The following is a 19381-nucleotide window of genomic DNA, read 5'->3' on the forward strand; positions in this document are numbered from 1 at the left end:
GATGATCATGATGATCATGATCGTGATGATGACGATAACAACGACGATGACTATGAAAATTAATGATTATAAATCATGATGAGCATGGTGTTGATGATGATGATGATAGTGAGGAAGAGGTCAAGATGGTCAGACAATACAACAATCCACAACAACAATAACATCTGTCCGACGCAATCTTTTGTCAGCGAAATACAACAATTACCATCACCACCACCTGCACGTTGGCCAAATATAGCTTTAAACCCAGCGACTTTACTGATATAGGAGAGTCGTAGCATACACAGAGATATCAAGTAACGGCATTATTAAAATACGCTCTTGAATAAAGACCTTCTTCACATTACCTGTAAAGTAATATCAAGTAGCCAACCTAAACCCTGCACTTACCGTAATGTGCTACTTGGGCAGTGTGAAGTAGTCGCAATTGCTAGGGGTTTAAAACAATCAACACTTGGGAAGGGTGACCCTTTAAAACAATGGATCATGCAAAACAATAAGTACAAGTACCATTGTGCGGGAATTGTACATTTCAGGTTTCACTTACATTGTCTATTGATAGTGGAGTCCTTAAGCCTGGGGGGTTTCAAGTTCGGCTGACTTACAAGTACAGCAATGAATATCTTCAAGTTTAGAAGTGGTAATATAGCAGCGCTTGGTAGGTTCACAAAAAATGTACAGTCTTATATTTATAAAACCCAAATTTGGTAATTTTTTCCTTTCATCAAAGTTTGATGGTCCATTAATTACACATTCATGAGTGTTTTCTATCTAACATGAGGTCCATCACCAAACATTCTTATTTAAGTTTTGAATTAATAAATTAAATTGCTCAAGCAATTTGTATTCTAGAAGCAAACATGTGTATCACTGGTGGCTCACAGATAAGTACACAACTGCACACGATCTGAGTGAACCAGCCACCCTCCAATTTGCAAGAGTATTACAAAAAGTCCCAAAATACCACAATTTGCAAGCGTAGCTAGAAAAAAAATGAGATTTTTAGGTCAAAAAAGGTCCAAATTTTGGCAATAAAGTCCACTTTTCACAACACTGCCCAGGACCCCCTCTTGAAAAGTCCACTTTTTCAAAATCAGCACCCCCCCAAAAAAAAAATCCTGCATACGGGCATGGGGTGAACCACCAAATGCAAAGTGAAACTACTGTCATGTTTTTGTTCATACCATCCAAATTTAACATCATTATCCATACTTAGAATTTCACTGGTTTTATGAGAAAAAACACAAGCTAGAATGATACAATTATCAATTTTTCATCCCAAAGTTTTGAGTTCAAAATTAATTTGTAATAGCAAATCCCGACTCTGAACATGAAGGCACTTTATGTGCATTGATGAAGGAATCCCAAAGGTATCATACAATTAGCCTCAACACTTTAAGAGCTACCAAGGGCCATGGTACCATGGAACAAATATTTTAAGTGAAATCAGGAGCGGAAAAAATTAGAAAATTTCTAGTTAATCCCCCCCCCCCCCGAGCAGGGGGGGCGTTAACCCCTGCGTTGGGGGTGAATGACCCCTAAATTTAAAAAATATTAATTTTTCACCCTCCATATATTGGGAATGTGCAAGCTCGGGGGTGAACTCTGACCCTCTACTTTTGGACCTTACTCCTACCCCTGACTACACTGCAAAATATTTTTCACCCCTGAGATTTAATTTTCACCCCATGTATTTGGATTTTCTGCAAGCTCGGGAGTGAAAAACACGGGAAAACAACCCCCGACTTTCGGGCCTTAATGCTACCCCTGCCCCCGAGGCTCTGACCTTAAATGGGGAAAGAGAAAAAAAGGGATAAACTTCTGGACCATTTCCACAGACACCTAAAGTGTGTATTAACTGCCAGTTGTGGTATGGAGGGTGTGGGGCAAAAGTGGGATGAGGATCATGGCTGATGGGGCTCACTGCACTTGCATGGGACTCTCTTGAGCTGTGTCATCATCAGACTAAAATGTAAATCCAGGAGGGTCAGAACTTTTTGAGTTCACCTGCTTAGAATGCAAATCAAGAAGTATCTCTTCTCTAACTAAACTCATTGGTCTAATGATGACACAGCTCAAATGAGCTCTAAGTGCAGTGAGACCCATGCATCAGTCATGATCCTCATCCCACTTTTCCCCCACACCCTCCTGCCCCAACTGGCAGTTCATACAGCCTTACAGGTGTCAGTGGAAATGGTCCAGATTTTGCCCCTTCAGACACTTCATTTTCCCTCTCCCCATTTAAAGGTTGGGCCTCTATGGTCTGGTTAAATGCCACTACATTGTATACGAACTTGAAGATAAAAATGGAAATTCAGGCTGATGGTTTGATTTCAGCGTCAAAATCCACCATGTTAGCATCACAAATTGAGCTGTCAATACTGCATGTTTAAATCATTGTTGAAGTCCCTTCTATGACTAATTGCAACTCCACATGTGTGTTTATCTAGCAGCTTTATGCGTGGGGCTAATATATAATGTTTTACTTTATGTTTTACATACCATAGCATAGCATTTTATCGGTCTCTTACTCTTCCCCAGGATATGTGCTCTATCTACTATTTTAAAGCTTGCTTTTCATGTATTGATAACAATATGCTAAACAGATATTTCAACCATGAGTCCAAAACTCTGCACACGAAATAACACAATTTATACATTGTAGGTTGCCAGTTTATACAATGTATATTCTTTCCATATTACTAGTCCACACCACAAAGTGCACACAGGTTCAGGTATGTTATTTTGTGTGCTCTGATCTACTCAGGTGTTTGGGGGTTGACTCCGTGATGACCTTTGATCTGAGTGACACACCCACCACTTGACTTTATTAGCCCTGGCTCCAAGGGAATCACTTCAACAGCAGGTTGACTGAGTTGACTGAGCTGGGGTTCATTTCCAAGTGTGGTATTGGCCTACAATAAATATGTAGGGCTATAGCATACTGATACTACTACTATAAAATTTTAAATAAGGGGTGGGGAATGTGGCCCGGCCTGTGGTGCCTCTATGGTACTTGCCTATGGCTACCAAAAATATTTCCCCCTCCCAGCTCCACCCTGGTTCAGAAGCCACATTTATTAGGCCTACATGACAAATAATTATACCAGTACAAGGGAATTCTTCAATTTTTCAATCACAGATGCATAACGTATGCCCACTCCACCCTCCCCCATCCCACCACCACCTATACCCTCCTGTACAACTACACAAAAGAGTAAATGTGAAACCCTTCACACCTATCTGCTACATGTTCCTTCAATAATTATGCAATGGATTCCAAGTCAGACAGGAAGTGTGTTTGTTTGCTTTTCTTTTATCATGTTTATTCGCCGTAGAATTATGTAACAGGATTAATTATCATAGCAATAGGTGAAACAATTCTTGAATGTTTTACCATGCACACTCTGCATCACACCATTGATTATCAAAGAACAGACATGGACCTGGATCGTAATTACGGAAATTACACCAGTGGCGTAGCGTCATACGAGCACGGGGGAAATATGCCCCCCTATCAATTGCAAAATTTAGAAAATCCCATAGGAAAATTGCCAAAAAGGGGCTTGTGCCCCCACCCCAATCAGACCGGTACCCCCAATCATGGTCGGTGCCCCCCCCCATCGGATGACCCACGCTAGGCCACTGAATTTCACATTATGCTGAGTCAAAGTACGCTGCACTCACACCTGTACGATTAGCGTCTTCGAAAAGAGTGGCATTGTGTTCAACCTATGATTGCACACGTACACAGACATGAGTGCAGCCTACTCAGGGACTGCCTTTTGAGGAGAGCGAGAGCAATCACACTCTACTGCTCTCCTTAAATCTGGTCTAGGAGAGTGATGTTTACAAAATATAGTTCTCCTTAGTTGACCATTCTCTCCCTACTTTCTAAATGCTCTAAACAGCTCTCTTAAAGGCTCCAGAAGAGCTATTTCATGCTCTCCTGCAAATTCCAAAAGACAGTCCCTGCCTACTTGTAGTGCAGGGCAATACATTCAAAAATTGTTTTCACCTATCTCTATGATAATCCTGTTACATCACTACTTCTACTGCAAATCTGCTTTGGGCATAATGCAGACTTCTTCATGATGAATTGTATAAATGGTAAACTGAATGATAAGTGATTTGGTTTTAGGGGGCTGTCATTTTCTACAGAATGGGAGTCATAAATATACTGGAGTCATTTTTTTACACAAAATAGGGGACCATGATATCTGATTGTCTTTTTAGAGGTGTCCATTTATATGTGATGCGATCAAGCAAAATCAGTCGGAACTCGGAATTATGATTTTGAGATATATAGCCAAACAAATGAAATATTTCCTTTTGTTTTCAGTTGTTTTGGAAACTCTTTAATTGCTCATATCTTTGCAACTGGTTGTTCAATTTCAAAGGAGTTTTCTGCAAAATGCAGCTTTGTAAATGCTTTTTACTATCCTATAAGAAACTGAAAATGTAATATTTTTGAGTTCCAACTGATTTTGCTTGATCACATCACATGTTGTACACGCGTACAGGCAATTGAAACATTTTGAGGTTTTTTTGGCAGAAATGTATTGATTTTGACTGAAATGTTTTGACAAAAATCAGCCTCTTCCACTAGTTCCTGGCCTGTAACTTTGGCAAGCATGTTCGCCCATAGAATTTTTTTTGTCACCTAATGGAAAGTTTTTGTGACACTCTGAGATATCAAATTCAACATTTTTTGACATTCCATTGAATAATGGAAGTAGAAGATCAGAATCATGGAAGTAAAAGATCTAATTCCATGATTGAAATTATAATCTGAAATACATCTACCACACACTTGCAGATACGTGTATAGAATTCGCTGCTTTTTCACACAAATAAATCAATGACAAATTTTAGCCACACTATAAGATGGGATCATCTTCACCCAGGCTTGGATTTCTACATCATCATCACTATACTCAAGAACGGCAAACCTATAGTAGTGATCAAAATTCCCCTCTTTTATTTGCATCCAACCAAAAAGCCAGCTTATGTTACCGAACAACAAAAGCCAAGTTACCCCACACTCCCCCTATTCTCAACTGAACCCCCTGGTGAATTTTCCTAACAAATAAACATGTAGCGCAGTATTATTTTCTTTTATTTCTGCAGGTTCAATGCAAGATTCATGAATTCATATGGTGATACAAAAAACCAAACCCCCGTAGCAACGACATAGGGCCGGATACCGCACCAGTATTGTTATTTCGTCTTGAGTGTATTTAATACTAGCGACATCATGCACGATATAGTGTGCACAAGGCGCGCGATTGAAAAGAGAGCGGTCCAGGGTGCTTGACAATAACTGATCCAAATTTGAAACCCGGGAATCCCGTAGTCCGATATCTTGCTGTCGTTTCCATCCCATCCCCTGACATCACATGACAAATTATTGCCGGTCCCCCTGTGTCGCGTTTCCGTAATTTCTACCACAAACAAGCTTGGGTTTCCTCAAAATTAGCGCAAAATATATCCCAGACTAGTACTGCCATGCAAGTAGCAATAAAATCTTCTAACTAATATTAGTATCTTATATACGACAAAAACGAAATTCATCACCCGCACTGTGGCAATAAAGACAAACTTGGAAATGTTACCGCTAGTTTTATTTCTCGTTTTCCCTAAAAACGGCGTCAAGAGTGCGAACAAGGCGATCTTAATTGTGAAGAGGATCGGGGGAGCGGATGGTAAGCGACTCCACGTCGTGTATCTGATGACACGACGACCGTGTGATTGATAGTGCTTGACAAGGATTCACTCTTCTTCGCTGTCGCAAGTTAAGGAAATGCAAGCTCGCCATAAAATGACAAGGATATATTTCCTGAGTTATGAGGAGTATCGTTTTGTGGAGTAGAGTAGTTAGGCAACGGAGTTTAACGGATATCTTTTCAATGGGGCACCAGGTGGAGGAGGAAATTTAGGATAATCAAAGTGATTACAAGGGGTTTGGCTTGCCTTGATGCACAGGATAGAGTTTGGCCTTTCTGGTAAACATATAAGATGACTAAAAAAACAGTAATAGAAAACTGTTTTGAGAATACATGGTGGGAATTTTGGTAACTTGACTCACAATATTTTATTATAACTTGTGAAAAGAGTTTCTGACTTAGGAAAGTGAGAAGTAAGGGTTTGGTACTCCAGACATGTATGGATGTAATATAAAATATAATGTGAAGACTTGAAGAGTGACATGGATCTCGCTGCATGTATCTGCTTGAAAACGACAAGGTAACACATCGATGACAGGAGCAACTAACAAATTACGTACACCCACATAAAATGGGCATAAATTTCATCTGAGTATAAAAACATTTGATAATGAACATGTCTTTTACAAATTGTGTTAAAACATAGCATGCATGGAGTTAGAGACAAATAACCAGGAACACAACATAAGAAAGGAACTTATGGAATCACATAGGCCTACTCACCCACTACACTCCCTTCCCATTGCCCAACCCACACACCCCACCACCTACAAGCACTCAAACAGGGGTACCCTACACCAGCATGACCAGGGGTAGATGCTAACATGCATCTTTTTAAAGATTTTACCATTTTAGACCCCAAAAATTTAACTTTTATGTCGTAAGCTGTGAGTGTGGACCCTTCCCAAACCCCCAAAAGACATTAAGGATTGTGCTACCCATGCCAATAAGCTTTAAAGTGGGATCCCCTCTAAATTTTTGCAAGAGGGATAACCCCCTCCCTACATATCCTGTATAGAAGAAAAAACAAAGCAATAATTGCCCTGTGCATCTTCTTGGCATGAAAAAAATGTCTTAAGGCCCAAATGGGGCAAAACTGCAAAATGCTTTGCATTAGCACATCAAAAACCAAAACACACCATCACTTGGGGCTAAAATAGTCTTTAAATTTAAATTCCCCCCCACCCCGGGGGTCACTCACCACTTGACACACCCGGGTCCAAGAAAAGTGTCGAAAAGGGTATGTTTTTCACCACACGGCGTCATCTACGTCTTTTTGAAAAGGAGGTACTTTTTCAACAACTGCAACACCAAAAAGACAGTGGGGTATCAAATTCCAGTTTATGCCATTTAGGGTATCAAATTAGCTAATTTCCGAGTTTACGCCATTTAGGGTATGTTTTTGCATGTGTTACGCCATTAAGGGTTACAAATTTGGATATGTGGTAATATGCCATTAAGGGTCCATATCAGAGGTGGTCGGACACAGGTGGTTAGCACTTGACCCCCCACCCCCTAGGATTTTTCCCACACAAAAAAGCATTAGTAAACCGGAACACAAAATGCTTATATCCTACGACCTCCCCCCCCCCACCTAAATTTTAATGCTTCCACCGCCACTGCCCCTGCCCCATATTAAATACATAATTTGGATTCAAATATAATGGGCAGAATTTTCCTCCCATGATTATCAATGAAAACATACCTTTTCTGATCCACTGATGATGCATGGTGGCATGCTGTATTTTGTTTGTAGCGATTCACAATGCAAGATTTGAATTGAAAGCTATTCGTCCATCTGCAGATCAGAGCTGGAATTATCCTAGGCCCACAGAACGATGTTCAGTTGGCCCTTGTGCAGCTCATGTACATTAAACAGTAAACATCAAAACAAGATCTATTTGACCCTCGAACACAGTCACAGACCTTTGCACTCTGTGGCCCTCTATGCATGGCTGTCATTTGTACGTGGACCCGGGACGTGGACAAGAAATCACTTCGCAGACATTAAAATCACAAAATTAAAACTCTGTGAAAACTTTCCTACACAACAATATGGCTGTTTTGGAATTTCAATCATTTTGTGTGTCCTACCCCCAGTTCACCCCCATACTCCCATATCAATGGAATCATAGAACCATCATAATTTGCCTATTGATGAAATGAAATATTTCATGCTAATTATTCCAGTTCTAATAACTCCTTTTTATTGTGTTTCGCCCTTTTTCAGTTTTGTGAACAAGTGGTATGGAAATGACCCCTTTTTATTGTGTTTCGCAAATCGGGTTTCGTTATCTAAAAATACCCCCTAATTTCACAAAATTTCCGATGAGCATGACTACCCTCAGATACACAGAGTGTCATGTCAGAACCGGATAACAAATACTGGAAATCTTCTGAAGCCTACAATGAATAATTTTAAAATATTTTTATTAAATTAACATTTATCTATGTTTCAATACCACCAGTCATTTTGATTTGGGGGAGTCAAATCCCAAAATGAAACAAATAGGCTGCTCTACATGTATGCCAACATTCACTAACATGAATTTCTATTTGTGGTCTTTCTCGAATAAAGATATTTAATATCAGAAACGAAAGTTGGCATGAAAAATGATAAATGAAACATACATGCATGTAATTACAGCTACACCATTCTTCATACCCAGTAGCAGGCATTACCTACATGACCATGACCCCTTCTCTTTTCAGGGTCATAATAAAACCATAACAGTGGCAATCATAATTTGACTACAATATTTACCCCTGAACTTAATCAACACATTGGTTGCTATAACATGGCTGGCTAAGCAGTTCAAGTCAAGGCTAACATTGGCCAATTCCATCTGAAATCCATACACCCCCTGTGGAAGACATGACCTTAATCTCCCACACAGTGGTTGTGGATTTTAAATTGGAATCATCCATTCTCAGGTAGCCCCATTTTGAAATTCACACGTCCTGTGTGAGAGATTAAGGTCTAGTCTCAGGCCAGACTGTATGTGGCTATCATGAACATACAGGATCGACGAGTGTCAGACCGACGCAACCTGGCTGTGTAGGAGACTAATTAAGGTCATGTCTTCCATACATTACAGTACAGGGTGGATGGAATTCATCTGGAACAGCCCATTTTTATGAGTAATGATAAAGAGAATTCAAGGGGAAAGAATGTTAATTTTAACAATATGATTTTGTGGTACAAGTACATTTTAGTCAAAGTCATTTATCTGTTTGGAGCCAGAAATTCTGTATGTTTTAAAGGGCAAATTTGTTAATTAGGGGTCCTACTGCTGGTATATCTTTATTTTCCATATTTTGTAGGCCTATATTCCATAACCTTCCTGTATAAACTGGTACAATGTAGTCAAAAGGATGCATCATCCTACTAACTGCTCTTGAAGTTGAATCAACTTGCTCATTGTCAGAACAAAACAATACAACAGGGATATGTGGTAGCAAGTGCCTTTCTAGTTCAACCTGAAGTCTGGTACAATAGCCCCTTTTTGGGTGAAAATTGTTTTGTCCAAAACCAGGACGATCACCCGGGATTCATTTTAGGGGTGCAGGACTTTGTGGACCTATGCCAAGTGAAAAGTGCAGTTGCACTTTTTTTGCACCTTTTTGCACCTTTTGTCAATTTTCCTCATCTTTTGGACATTTTTAATACGGTATTAAAGAAACTGGCAAAAAGTGGACCTTCATAGATTTTGCACTTCTCCTATTGACAATCAATCTTGAGTTTCCTATTACAATTAATTTCTGAAAACAAGTGAGGTAAACTATTTCATTATTTATTATTTTTGTGACTTTTTATATGACCAAAATGCAAATTGTGTAAAACGCATTGTTATTTACCGCTCACTCACTTAAGGGTAGACGCGTTATTGTTGGTCGAAGCAGCCAAAATATTGATTTTCAATATCTAAATCAATATATTATTGAAAACACTTTGATGTTTTGCAAAAGTTCATTCTACAAATCATACACTTTGAAAACTTGCTTAATTTATTGTTGTTAATGAGTTATGTACGTTTTACAAAAGTGTTGTTGTTCCAGCCCTCTTTATAACATAACTCAAGAATCACAAGACCTACAAAAGTATATCTGTGATATTTGAATTCTTCTACACACTCGCTATGAAATGATCAATACAATTTTTGCCAAAGCTCACTACCATTCGCAAGATGTTGTGAACTACCAAATCGCAACAGTTTACAATAGTTGCTAACCTTAAAGATGGCTGTTTAGCCCAATTGAGATTTAAAATGTAATTGTATAGGCCTACTAAAAATAGGCTGCAATTGCAAGGTTGGTAGCTAAATATATGTTTTGATTTTTCCACTAAAATTGAATGGATATTATTCTTTGCTTTTGCAATAAATCTTTGTTAATATTTTTTGAAAACCACAATAATGAATTCAAATAAGGGGTCACAAAATTAAGTGAGGGCACTTTGAGGTGATGGGAAACTCAAAATTGACTTTCATCAGCCTAAACAGTTTGAAAGAGAAGCTTTAGGCCTATACTTCCCAAGAAATAAACATCTTTCACACCTGATAATAACTGTTGACAAAATATTGACACCTTTAACTGTAGCTACACATAACACATGACCTCTGCTAACTGCACCTGACTAATTGACACTTATTGATCCATATATCACCACTGGAATGCTACCAGGAAGGGGCAATATAACAATAAACAGTCCTTGAGGCTTCAAATTGCCACTAAAATAGTAACAAAGCTATTTATTTGATGCAATTTGTTCTTTGTTGGAAATTTGTTGGAAATGCAAAACATTGCATTTTGTAATCACATTTTAAACCTAGGCCTTACACTAAATTAGCGTTTAATTTGTAAATGTTCGAAACCAGAAGGGTACTCGAAAGAGGAGGATATACAGGGTTGATGTGCAGTAGCCCCAGCATGTTTGGTGTACATTTTCAGGACAATTTGGTGTAACTTTGGAGCTCTTTGGGTGCAATTTTCATGAGGCTGATTTAGAGATGGGGTCTATTGTCACAATTTTCTAAGCCTGAGGGATGGCAAAATGATGCAAACATCATTCAGTAGCTAAAATTGGGGTGTTTGCCATGATTGACTGATTGAAAGATACAATTCACAAGTTCCAAATGACTGCACTCAGATCCACCAACCACCACGCAATAGATCACAATTATAGTATTTGGCTGAATTTCCCCCCTTTTTTTACATATTTATGAAGTTACTTTGTTTGCTTTTTGTCTACATAGGTTTTGAAATGTGGGGGGGAGGGATAATCAACCTGAATTGTCAAAAAGCGGCTAAAAAGAACCTAAAATGGGTCATTTTGCCCACAAGTGGAGGACACGTCCCCCTGCCCCCCCCCCCACCCCCCATTGATGCCCATGGTCACTGGACAACAACAGGTGGAACATGTATGGAAAAGGACAATGTATTTTGTGACTACAACTTCCCATTGCTCCTGACTCTGATGTACTATGTAACACCTCTCCACTCCAGTGGCGGCACCAATTGTAAGAACCCCAAATTTTGCAGCAATTTTACGCAAAATTTGTTGATTTTTCCCCCCTCCCTGAATTTTCTTTGCCCTGCCCCCATGCCACTGCCTCTTTCTAATGTACTTGCCCATTCTTCATCAATCCTATTCTAAAATTGCTCCTAACCCCCTTTCTAATCTTGCCCAAGAATACATAATATAGGCCTATACAGGAGGGTAAAATGGCACACATATGGCAGGAGGCAATACAGTACACCGTTTTCCCTTGTTCAGAAAAAATAATTGTATTGCAAGAATTTGGGGAAATGACCAGTATTGCCACAGGGCATTGAATTTATCATTTTTTTTTTTTCTTTTCAATTATTTTTCTTTTAATTTTCCAACTGACCACAGGTCAATTTAGATTGGTTAGTCACTTTTTTCTTTTCAATATATTCATCAAAATCTTTGCAAAGATGAACTTTAATTTGTGTGAACAAACTTGGCCTAGTTTCCAGCTTTAAAATTCCTTTACCCCATTTGACCAAGCATGAATTCATCAAATACCTAAAAGCAAGGCTAACCCAATGATCAATAGTGATCATAGAGATAGGACATCAGTGAAGGTCAAAATAAAATAAGCACCTTTTCATATTTCACCTTTGGTTTGTTGCCAACTTTTATTTAATATCAATATTGTGTATCAACCTTGGCGAACCAACCAAAAAGATTGGTGAAGTCTTATGAACACACCACAGTTTCATTGGGGGCCGGGGGTGGTAGGGAGGGGGTAAAATGTTACTACATATTTCTCAGATGCTTTTCAACCAGTGTTCGAAATTTTGGTTATCCAAAACATGCACCGGACAACTGAAAATTATGCTCTAGTTGTCCGCAGATCTACAGCCAAAAGTCACTTTTCAGCATGTTAGTTTGCTCAATCCTGACACAACTGATGAATAGTTAATTAAGAGTATTGTTCATAAATTGACCACATTCACTCCACTTTATTGGTCACATGTAGTTGTTTCAGATTGTGGCAGCTTACGGACAACCAAAAACTTTGGTGGACAACCAGAAAGTACAACCTGGTTGTCCGTGGGACAACCCCTTTTATTTTCTTAATTCGGACACTGTTTTCAACAATATCACTTCAACTGGAAGTGGGAAGAAAATAACATTTCATTCTTTTCAGCGCATAGTTACATTAAGGGCTGGGGGAGGGGTGGAAGGAGGGCTGGAGGGAGGGAGCAAGGTAAGGAGGAGGTGAGGGGAGGGAGTGATGAAGGGAAGGAAGGAAGGGAGGAGGGAACAAGGGAGAGAAGGAAGGAGGGAACATGGGAGAGAGCGAAGTAGAGGAGGAAGGAGGGACGAAGTGAGCGTGGGAGGGAGGAATGAAGGGAGGGAAGGCTGAGGGAGGGAAATCCATTGTTTAAGATCTGACATTTATCAGCTGATAGGCAGGACCCTAAATACCTTGCTGGACTGGCAGAAGATGATCGACAATGCTGAGCAAAGTAAATGCAAAGAATGTGATGCAGCAAGATATATCAAACAAGGGTGGGGCATTTTCCTCTCCAAACTAGGGCTTTATCTCTCCCCTGGTTGCCCCTAGTCAGCAAACAAAAAATCACAGAAATGCCACTATTCTGGGCAAAAAAAGTGCAATAATTGTAAGAAAACTTTTCAGATTGTGTTCTCCCTTCCTCACCAGTGTTTACTCAGAGGCCGTATGTCTCAATTTTGGCCCAGTGAAAATTATTTTTTGTCTCACAAAAATTTGTAATGCTGTATTACAATCAATTAGTCAATTAGGGGAATAACTGTGCCAAAATTGGGCCAATTTGAGAAGAAAATGTTTCATTTGGCGCACCCAGTTTCAGGAGAGAGTTCCTCATCCCAATTTTTATTTGCCTCATAGTACCCCCTGGAAAAATCATACTGCCAAGACTGGTATAAAAAAGTAGACCTTTTAAAAAAAAAATTTTTACCTACACAGCTACAGAGAACAGGCCTCAAATTTTAATTTTTGGGCCACTCATTTTCAAGGCCACTGGGCAAAGACAAAGAAGGGAATCAAGGCCAACAAGTGATAATATCATATTCCAAAAGTCTCTTCTAGTAGGGGATTACAAATTCACCTCGTCTCCAAAGGGGTATCAAATTTTCTTATTCCATGCCCACTGTATCTTATTTTGGAGAATTTTTGATAAAAAAATAGGACAAAGTGCGACTTTTGACTTCCGAAAGTCATTTCTGGTATAATAATTAGTTAGTTTTATACTTGGGGAGACGTTCACTGAAACTCACTGCGAAAACTACGGGATATTTGTAAGGGGTATGTTTTTGGGTTTTTTACACCAAAAAACTATGTTCATTCTAAGGCAAATAATACTTTTGAATTAAACATTTTTAACATGGTCATGTTATATGATCACAAGTTATTGTCAAGTTTAGTGGTTACAATATACTGGGGACCGGGGCCAGTTAGTCTCGATTTGATACCAGCAGTAATGATAACTCAATGGTATTATGGTATCAGGAAGGATATGGAAGGGTCAAACCCAGAAAGATGCGAGTAGAAAGGAAACCCAAAACCAATCTGAAAGGAAGAGATTTCAATCTGAATGAGGGGAAACTCCTGCTACATGTATGCACGTATTACATGCTATTTCTAGACAAACAGTAGGGGACCTTTCCTCTACTTATCTACTGACCCATGTCAAGTGATTGTCTATTTTGCAATGTGAATTTGCATTGTACAAGGACACAGGAATATTGTGAACTATGGCTGAACGGATGGAACATTTCAAGTGAACATTCATTATTACATGCAAATGAATATGGCTGTGCAATTGCAGTGTATTACTATTACACAATAGGCCTACGTTTGCTATGTGACACTAGGAATGCGAGACGTCTCACCCCGAAACACATTCGCCCCAAAAAGGTTCGCCCAATACACAATACATACCACGACCAGTTCGCCCCAATTGACTCACTGTGTAACGTTGCCGTAGTGTGCGTGCGACCAATGCCAATCAATACGGTCAATTATAGTTTACCATATAGTTTCATCACGGAGATCATTGTAGGCTCAAATAGAATACGCAATTTCTCGCCGTGAAACTCGCTTTTTAGTGCTTTTCTCGCTAATTTTCTACCACGGAAATCTCATGCTGTGCGGGAAACAGGCCACCAGTATACCTCTTCACTTCCGTTACACGCCCATTCAATATACACACACGTGCAATTAGCCTACACTCCTGTGCACTTTATACCGCGGGTATTGGGGTAATGTGTTTCCTGATCAATTACTTGAAGCCCGCCGTGTATTATTATGTATAAGCAAATGGTATGCTGATTGCTGACGGGCTGAAGATTGGTATTAAGTAACAAAACCATAATGCATGATTACATCCGTATTGCAAAATACATTTTTGATGTCACACTATATTAGCTTATATTTTCATTAACAATAGGCCTAATTAATTTAATACATGTGTATGTCTGAAATTTAGGCCTTGATTATGTATTTTTTTTATAAAATATTAAATCATTTAACTTTATTTTAAATAATAGTTATGTTTTCACGAACAAAGGATTTATCTTATTTTACAACTTATGTTAACTTCATACTTTGTATATAATTAGTAGTGTTAAACATGTAAATTACTTATCGCCAGTATGTCTATGTAATAATTATATAAAAAAATAAATCAATAAATAAAAACTCTTAAATTCGTGTATTTTTATTTTACCGACTCAAAAGTTTGAGATGTTCAAAACTAGCAGTCCTATAAACATATTAAATCAGAGAAGATCGTCTTTGACATTTCACCAATGAAACTATTAAAAGGACTGAAAAAAAATATTTGGCAAATTTTTCAAAGACAAATGCTCACAGCTAGCAAAACAAACGCAAGCAGCAGCTTTGAGATATTTTGTGCGTTCTGTGTTGTGCAGTGCAGTGTGCACTGACTTTCGCTCCCTTGTGCTGTTGCACCGGGTATTAGCGGCGGATATTGGCTGTCACCTCCACGAAAACGCCGGGTGTGATATGTGTTCAATCAACGGTACCCTGACAAAGCACGCAAAGCGGTGCCAGAACACACCGACGGCGTACCTTGCCTGACAAGTCCCGGGCCCCTTGCTGCGTGCCTTGCACACCGTGAAGCATGATCGATTGCTTGACAAGTCCCCGGGTCAAGTAGTATGCTCTCAATTCGATTAAGACCCCGAGAATTACTGGCCGTGTTTTGTGTTTGCATAACGGAACACTTAACTTCGAGGATGCTCTATGACGTCACCATAAGTAATATGACTGTAAAAAGTATATGTTCAGTTGAAGTTTGTATTTACCATGTTTACCTTTAATATACCATTAACCAATATAACTTGAATCTTACAATTTTTTATAAAAATGAAGAAATATTTTCAAAAAAAATAAATCCGTTTTGCCCCACTATCGGGCAAAGCGGAACCCCCTATGGGGCAAAAGCGGCACCCTGTGTGTAAACTTATATCAGTAGTTCCATTGGTAGGCCGTAGGCCGGGTTATATGTAGGCCTATCAGTTACAATATTAAGTGGGCCTACCATCTCGTGGAGTGAGTGGTTAACTTCTTATAGACCTAGTAGGCCTATAATATGTATGACCAATATTTGATTAGAAAGAAATATTAAGTAGGCCTACCCATCTCTGTGGAGTAAGTTAACTTTTAATCATTTATTCTATCTGTAGGCCTAGGCCTAGTTTAATATGCCTATGTTTCAGCGAAGTGTTTACCATGCTCGAGTAGGCCCCTAGATAACGCCTAAATTTCCTTGAGTGAAGGCGTATTATGTCCAATTGGGGCAAAAGCGGAACCCATCTGTGGGGCAAAAGCGCCCGAGCAACACGGAACCCTGTTCCGTTATGCCCCACACTAGGGGTTCCGTTTTGCCCCATACCCGATTTTTTAGAAATAGGTTGCATGCATAATACATTGTAGCATATAGGCCATGCAGTACATACAGCTCAAAGCTAGTACCTTAGTGTTTACAATATACACAATTATTTGGGAATCCGATATTAATGAAGTAAAATTTCAGCGCATTAAACATCTACATATCTTTACGTCAGACAGGTTGTAATTTTTGACTCGATCTTGCTCGGATGTCAGTAGATTGTTTCAGATCAAATTTTTGTTGTAAATCTGCGTGACCATACTTGTGTTCCTCAATATAATTTGCATAGACGGCAGTATAAATTGCCAAGGCCTATTTTCCCCATGGGTCCGTTTTGCCCCGGGGGTCCGTTATGCCCCACCTTCCCCTACACACTACTGTTTTAATAGCCAATATCTTACAAACATAATGAATTTGGCCGACTCCAATGTAAGCTTGGACATGTTTAAACATTGCATATCGGCACTTTTTCACATTTTTAAGTTTAAAAAAATGAAGAAAAAGCTTGTCCTCAGATTTCGGCACACTAAATAATTTAATATTGGAGAGGAGCTAGAAAAAAAGAATGAGAGAAACTTAATAAGAATGTAGGGGAAGGACACAAAGACTTCAGTTGAGCTTGTCAATTGTCACCAAGAAATTCATGAAAGAAGGAAGTACTTCAGGGGAAGAACTATACTGACTGGGAGCATTTGTCACCTAAAGACCCTACCATCATCTGATACGACCATCTAAGGCCACATGTCACAGGGGAAGTTGCCAAAATTTTCCCAAAACGCCTGAAATTTTACAACATTTTTTTAATGTTACGTAAAGTTCCCCAAAAGCTGCGTAAGATTGTCATCACCTGTTTGTGCTGCATTGGAAAATTTTGGACAATTTGATGAAATCCGTGCCCACTTAACAAGGTATTAAAATAAAAAGAACCCCCACTGGCTATTTTGGTCGACAAACATGGAGATCGTGGGCAAAATCAACAAATTTCGAGCAAAATTGCTGCAATAAGTGGAAACTTTGGGTTTTTTACTGGGGGGGGGGCACTGGGGGAATTTCCACACCCGCATTCCGACACTGGCACCACCACTGCCTATAAGATTTAAAATAGATTACATTAAACATGATGCAACTTCCTCACCACGTACCTGAAACCACTATTTTTACATTAAAACAAAATAACCATTAATAATAACCATGCAAAAATGCTTTACAGGCTGAAAACATAAGTAAGAAAACCCCATATGGATGGAAAAGTACATGACTGATCAAAGATAAAATGTTTTCATTACATAAACATAGTCAGCTCAGCTGAATCTCGGGGCTGAATCACACGGGTTTCTAAACAAATTCATAGCAAAACATGTTTACAGCACCAGCCAAATTGTTACAAATACTCAACTTTTTGGTAACAATTTTATAACAGCACTGCATACTGAAAATACAAATTGTATTAGTTACGAACAATGGATTGTAAAAACATGACAAATTCATAAAATACATAGATACATTTTTAATGGCATAACATTCATAGTCAAATTTGTTTACAAAGATATACAGTAAATAAACATAATAAACAACACAATGTAAAGTGATTCAATAATATAATAATAATTAAGATATGATTAAAATATATGCTAGTACTATTAATAATAATAATAGTTATTTTTTATTGTTATCATATGAAAATAATAATAATAGGCCCTACTCTAATTTTTACTATCATAATTATTATTATGATGAATAGGTTGTATTGATTATACCATAATACATGAATATAAATGCAAACAATAAGGGAAGTTGTATTGATTGGCCGTGTGACCGCATGCACTGCATTCACGGCACTTGACTTTACAGTTTACACAGTGAGTCAATTGGGGCGAACTTGTCGTGGTATGTACGTGTATTGGGGCGAACTTGTCATGGTATGTACGTGTATTGGGGCGAACTGGTAGTGGTATGTACTGGTGTGGGGCGAAACGTCCTGACACCGACACTAGGTAAATAAACCAACACGCCCCATCGGGTGGACGACTGAGTAAAAACCCTGGGTGTTGCCCCCTCACGGGGTTCCTCACTGCTCATCTTCCCTTTTATTTTCCCCCTTCCTAAATCAATTCCATCAGACATACTGCCATTTTCACATTTTACTCGCCCACGTCTCGTCATCTAGTCTGATAAAACACGAAGAATACGTAAAACGAACTCTCAATCACAACAGGGATCGGGGTTTTATTTTCGCTATTTGAGCAGGGAGGACCCGACATGCGATATCGCCCTGACGCACGGACAAAGAAATGTGACCCAGTTTTCAAGGCAGGTTTTAAAACTATATTTCACATGATGATTTCCAATATATTTGCTTAGAATTATGTACTGTACAGGTTAGTTTAGAATTTTCCCCCACAATTGAGCATTGCCACTTACCTGATAAACATGTCACTTCGCTTGAATATGCCCCTTCCCCTAACGTGAGAGATGAGCCTTTTTCCTGTTCCATAATTCACCACTGACTTGCGTGCTCGCCGAATGAATGGGGAGAAATTCAACACCGTTTCCCCCTTCGCTTTTCGTCACTGACACCGTCCGAAAATGTCGTCTCTTTGCACAGAAAAGTCTCTACACGAGGGGTTCTTTGACAAAAACAGTTTGTTTACCGTCGATACGGATCCACATTGAGTTGTAGTGTTTATGTGTTCATGATCATGAAAATGATGAGGTAAAATACATCACAAGTTCACCGGTGTACATCATAATAATTGATTGATCAATTTTCTTCATAAGGAAAGAGGGCGGACTCTACATTCCAAATATGGATAAATGTATTTAAATATTTGATCAAGCAAGAGGTCGCGCTAACCTCATTCCCAGAACTGCAGGACTGGACACTGAATTCCGGGACTGAATTATAATAACAACGGTGTCAATAAGCTTTGCCTGGGACTTTTGCCAACTTGTATGAGGATTTCGACAAGTCATTCATTACCTAGCTGGGGGGGTTTACACCCCCCAGCTAGGTATTGTAATCGTTCGGGTTCTTCCGCTGGCAACAAACCACTGTAATCTTCCCGTTTTCTTCCGCTGGCAACAAAGTGAAATTGCACATGTTTTTTACCTAGCTGGGGGGTTTATCGTTCGGGTTCTTCCGCTGGCAACAAACCACTGTGAAACCCTGACTTGATGCTATGTAAGAATTATTTGACTTGTGAAGATATGGTTTGGCCTTTTTG

General features: G+C 39.1%; 1 protein-coding gene across 1 annotated transcript in view; it reads right to left on the minus strand.

Annotated features, from left to right (window-relative positions):
- Positions 1 to 18902, minus strand: part of LOC140164715 (uncharacterized) — a 158665-nt gene extending 139763 nt beyond the window's left edge. The window contains exon 1 of the mRNA XM_072188070.1: positions 18579 to 18902. Coding sequence (XP_072044171.1) covers positions 18579 to 18651 — 73 coding nt within the window. The 5' untranslated portion in view covers positions 18652 to 18902. The remainder of the gene's footprint in view (positions 1 to 18578) is intronic.
- Positions 18903 to 19381: the final 479 nt, after the last annotated feature.

The sequence above is a fragment of the Amphiura filiformis genome, chromosome 11, assembly GCF_039555335.1.
Source record: "Amphiura filiformis chromosome 11, Afil_fr2py, whole genome shotgun sequence".
In the NCBI taxonomy this organism is placed as follows: Eukaryota; Metazoa; Echinodermata; class Ophiuroidea; order Amphilepidida; family Amphiuridae; genus Amphiura; species Amphiura filiformis.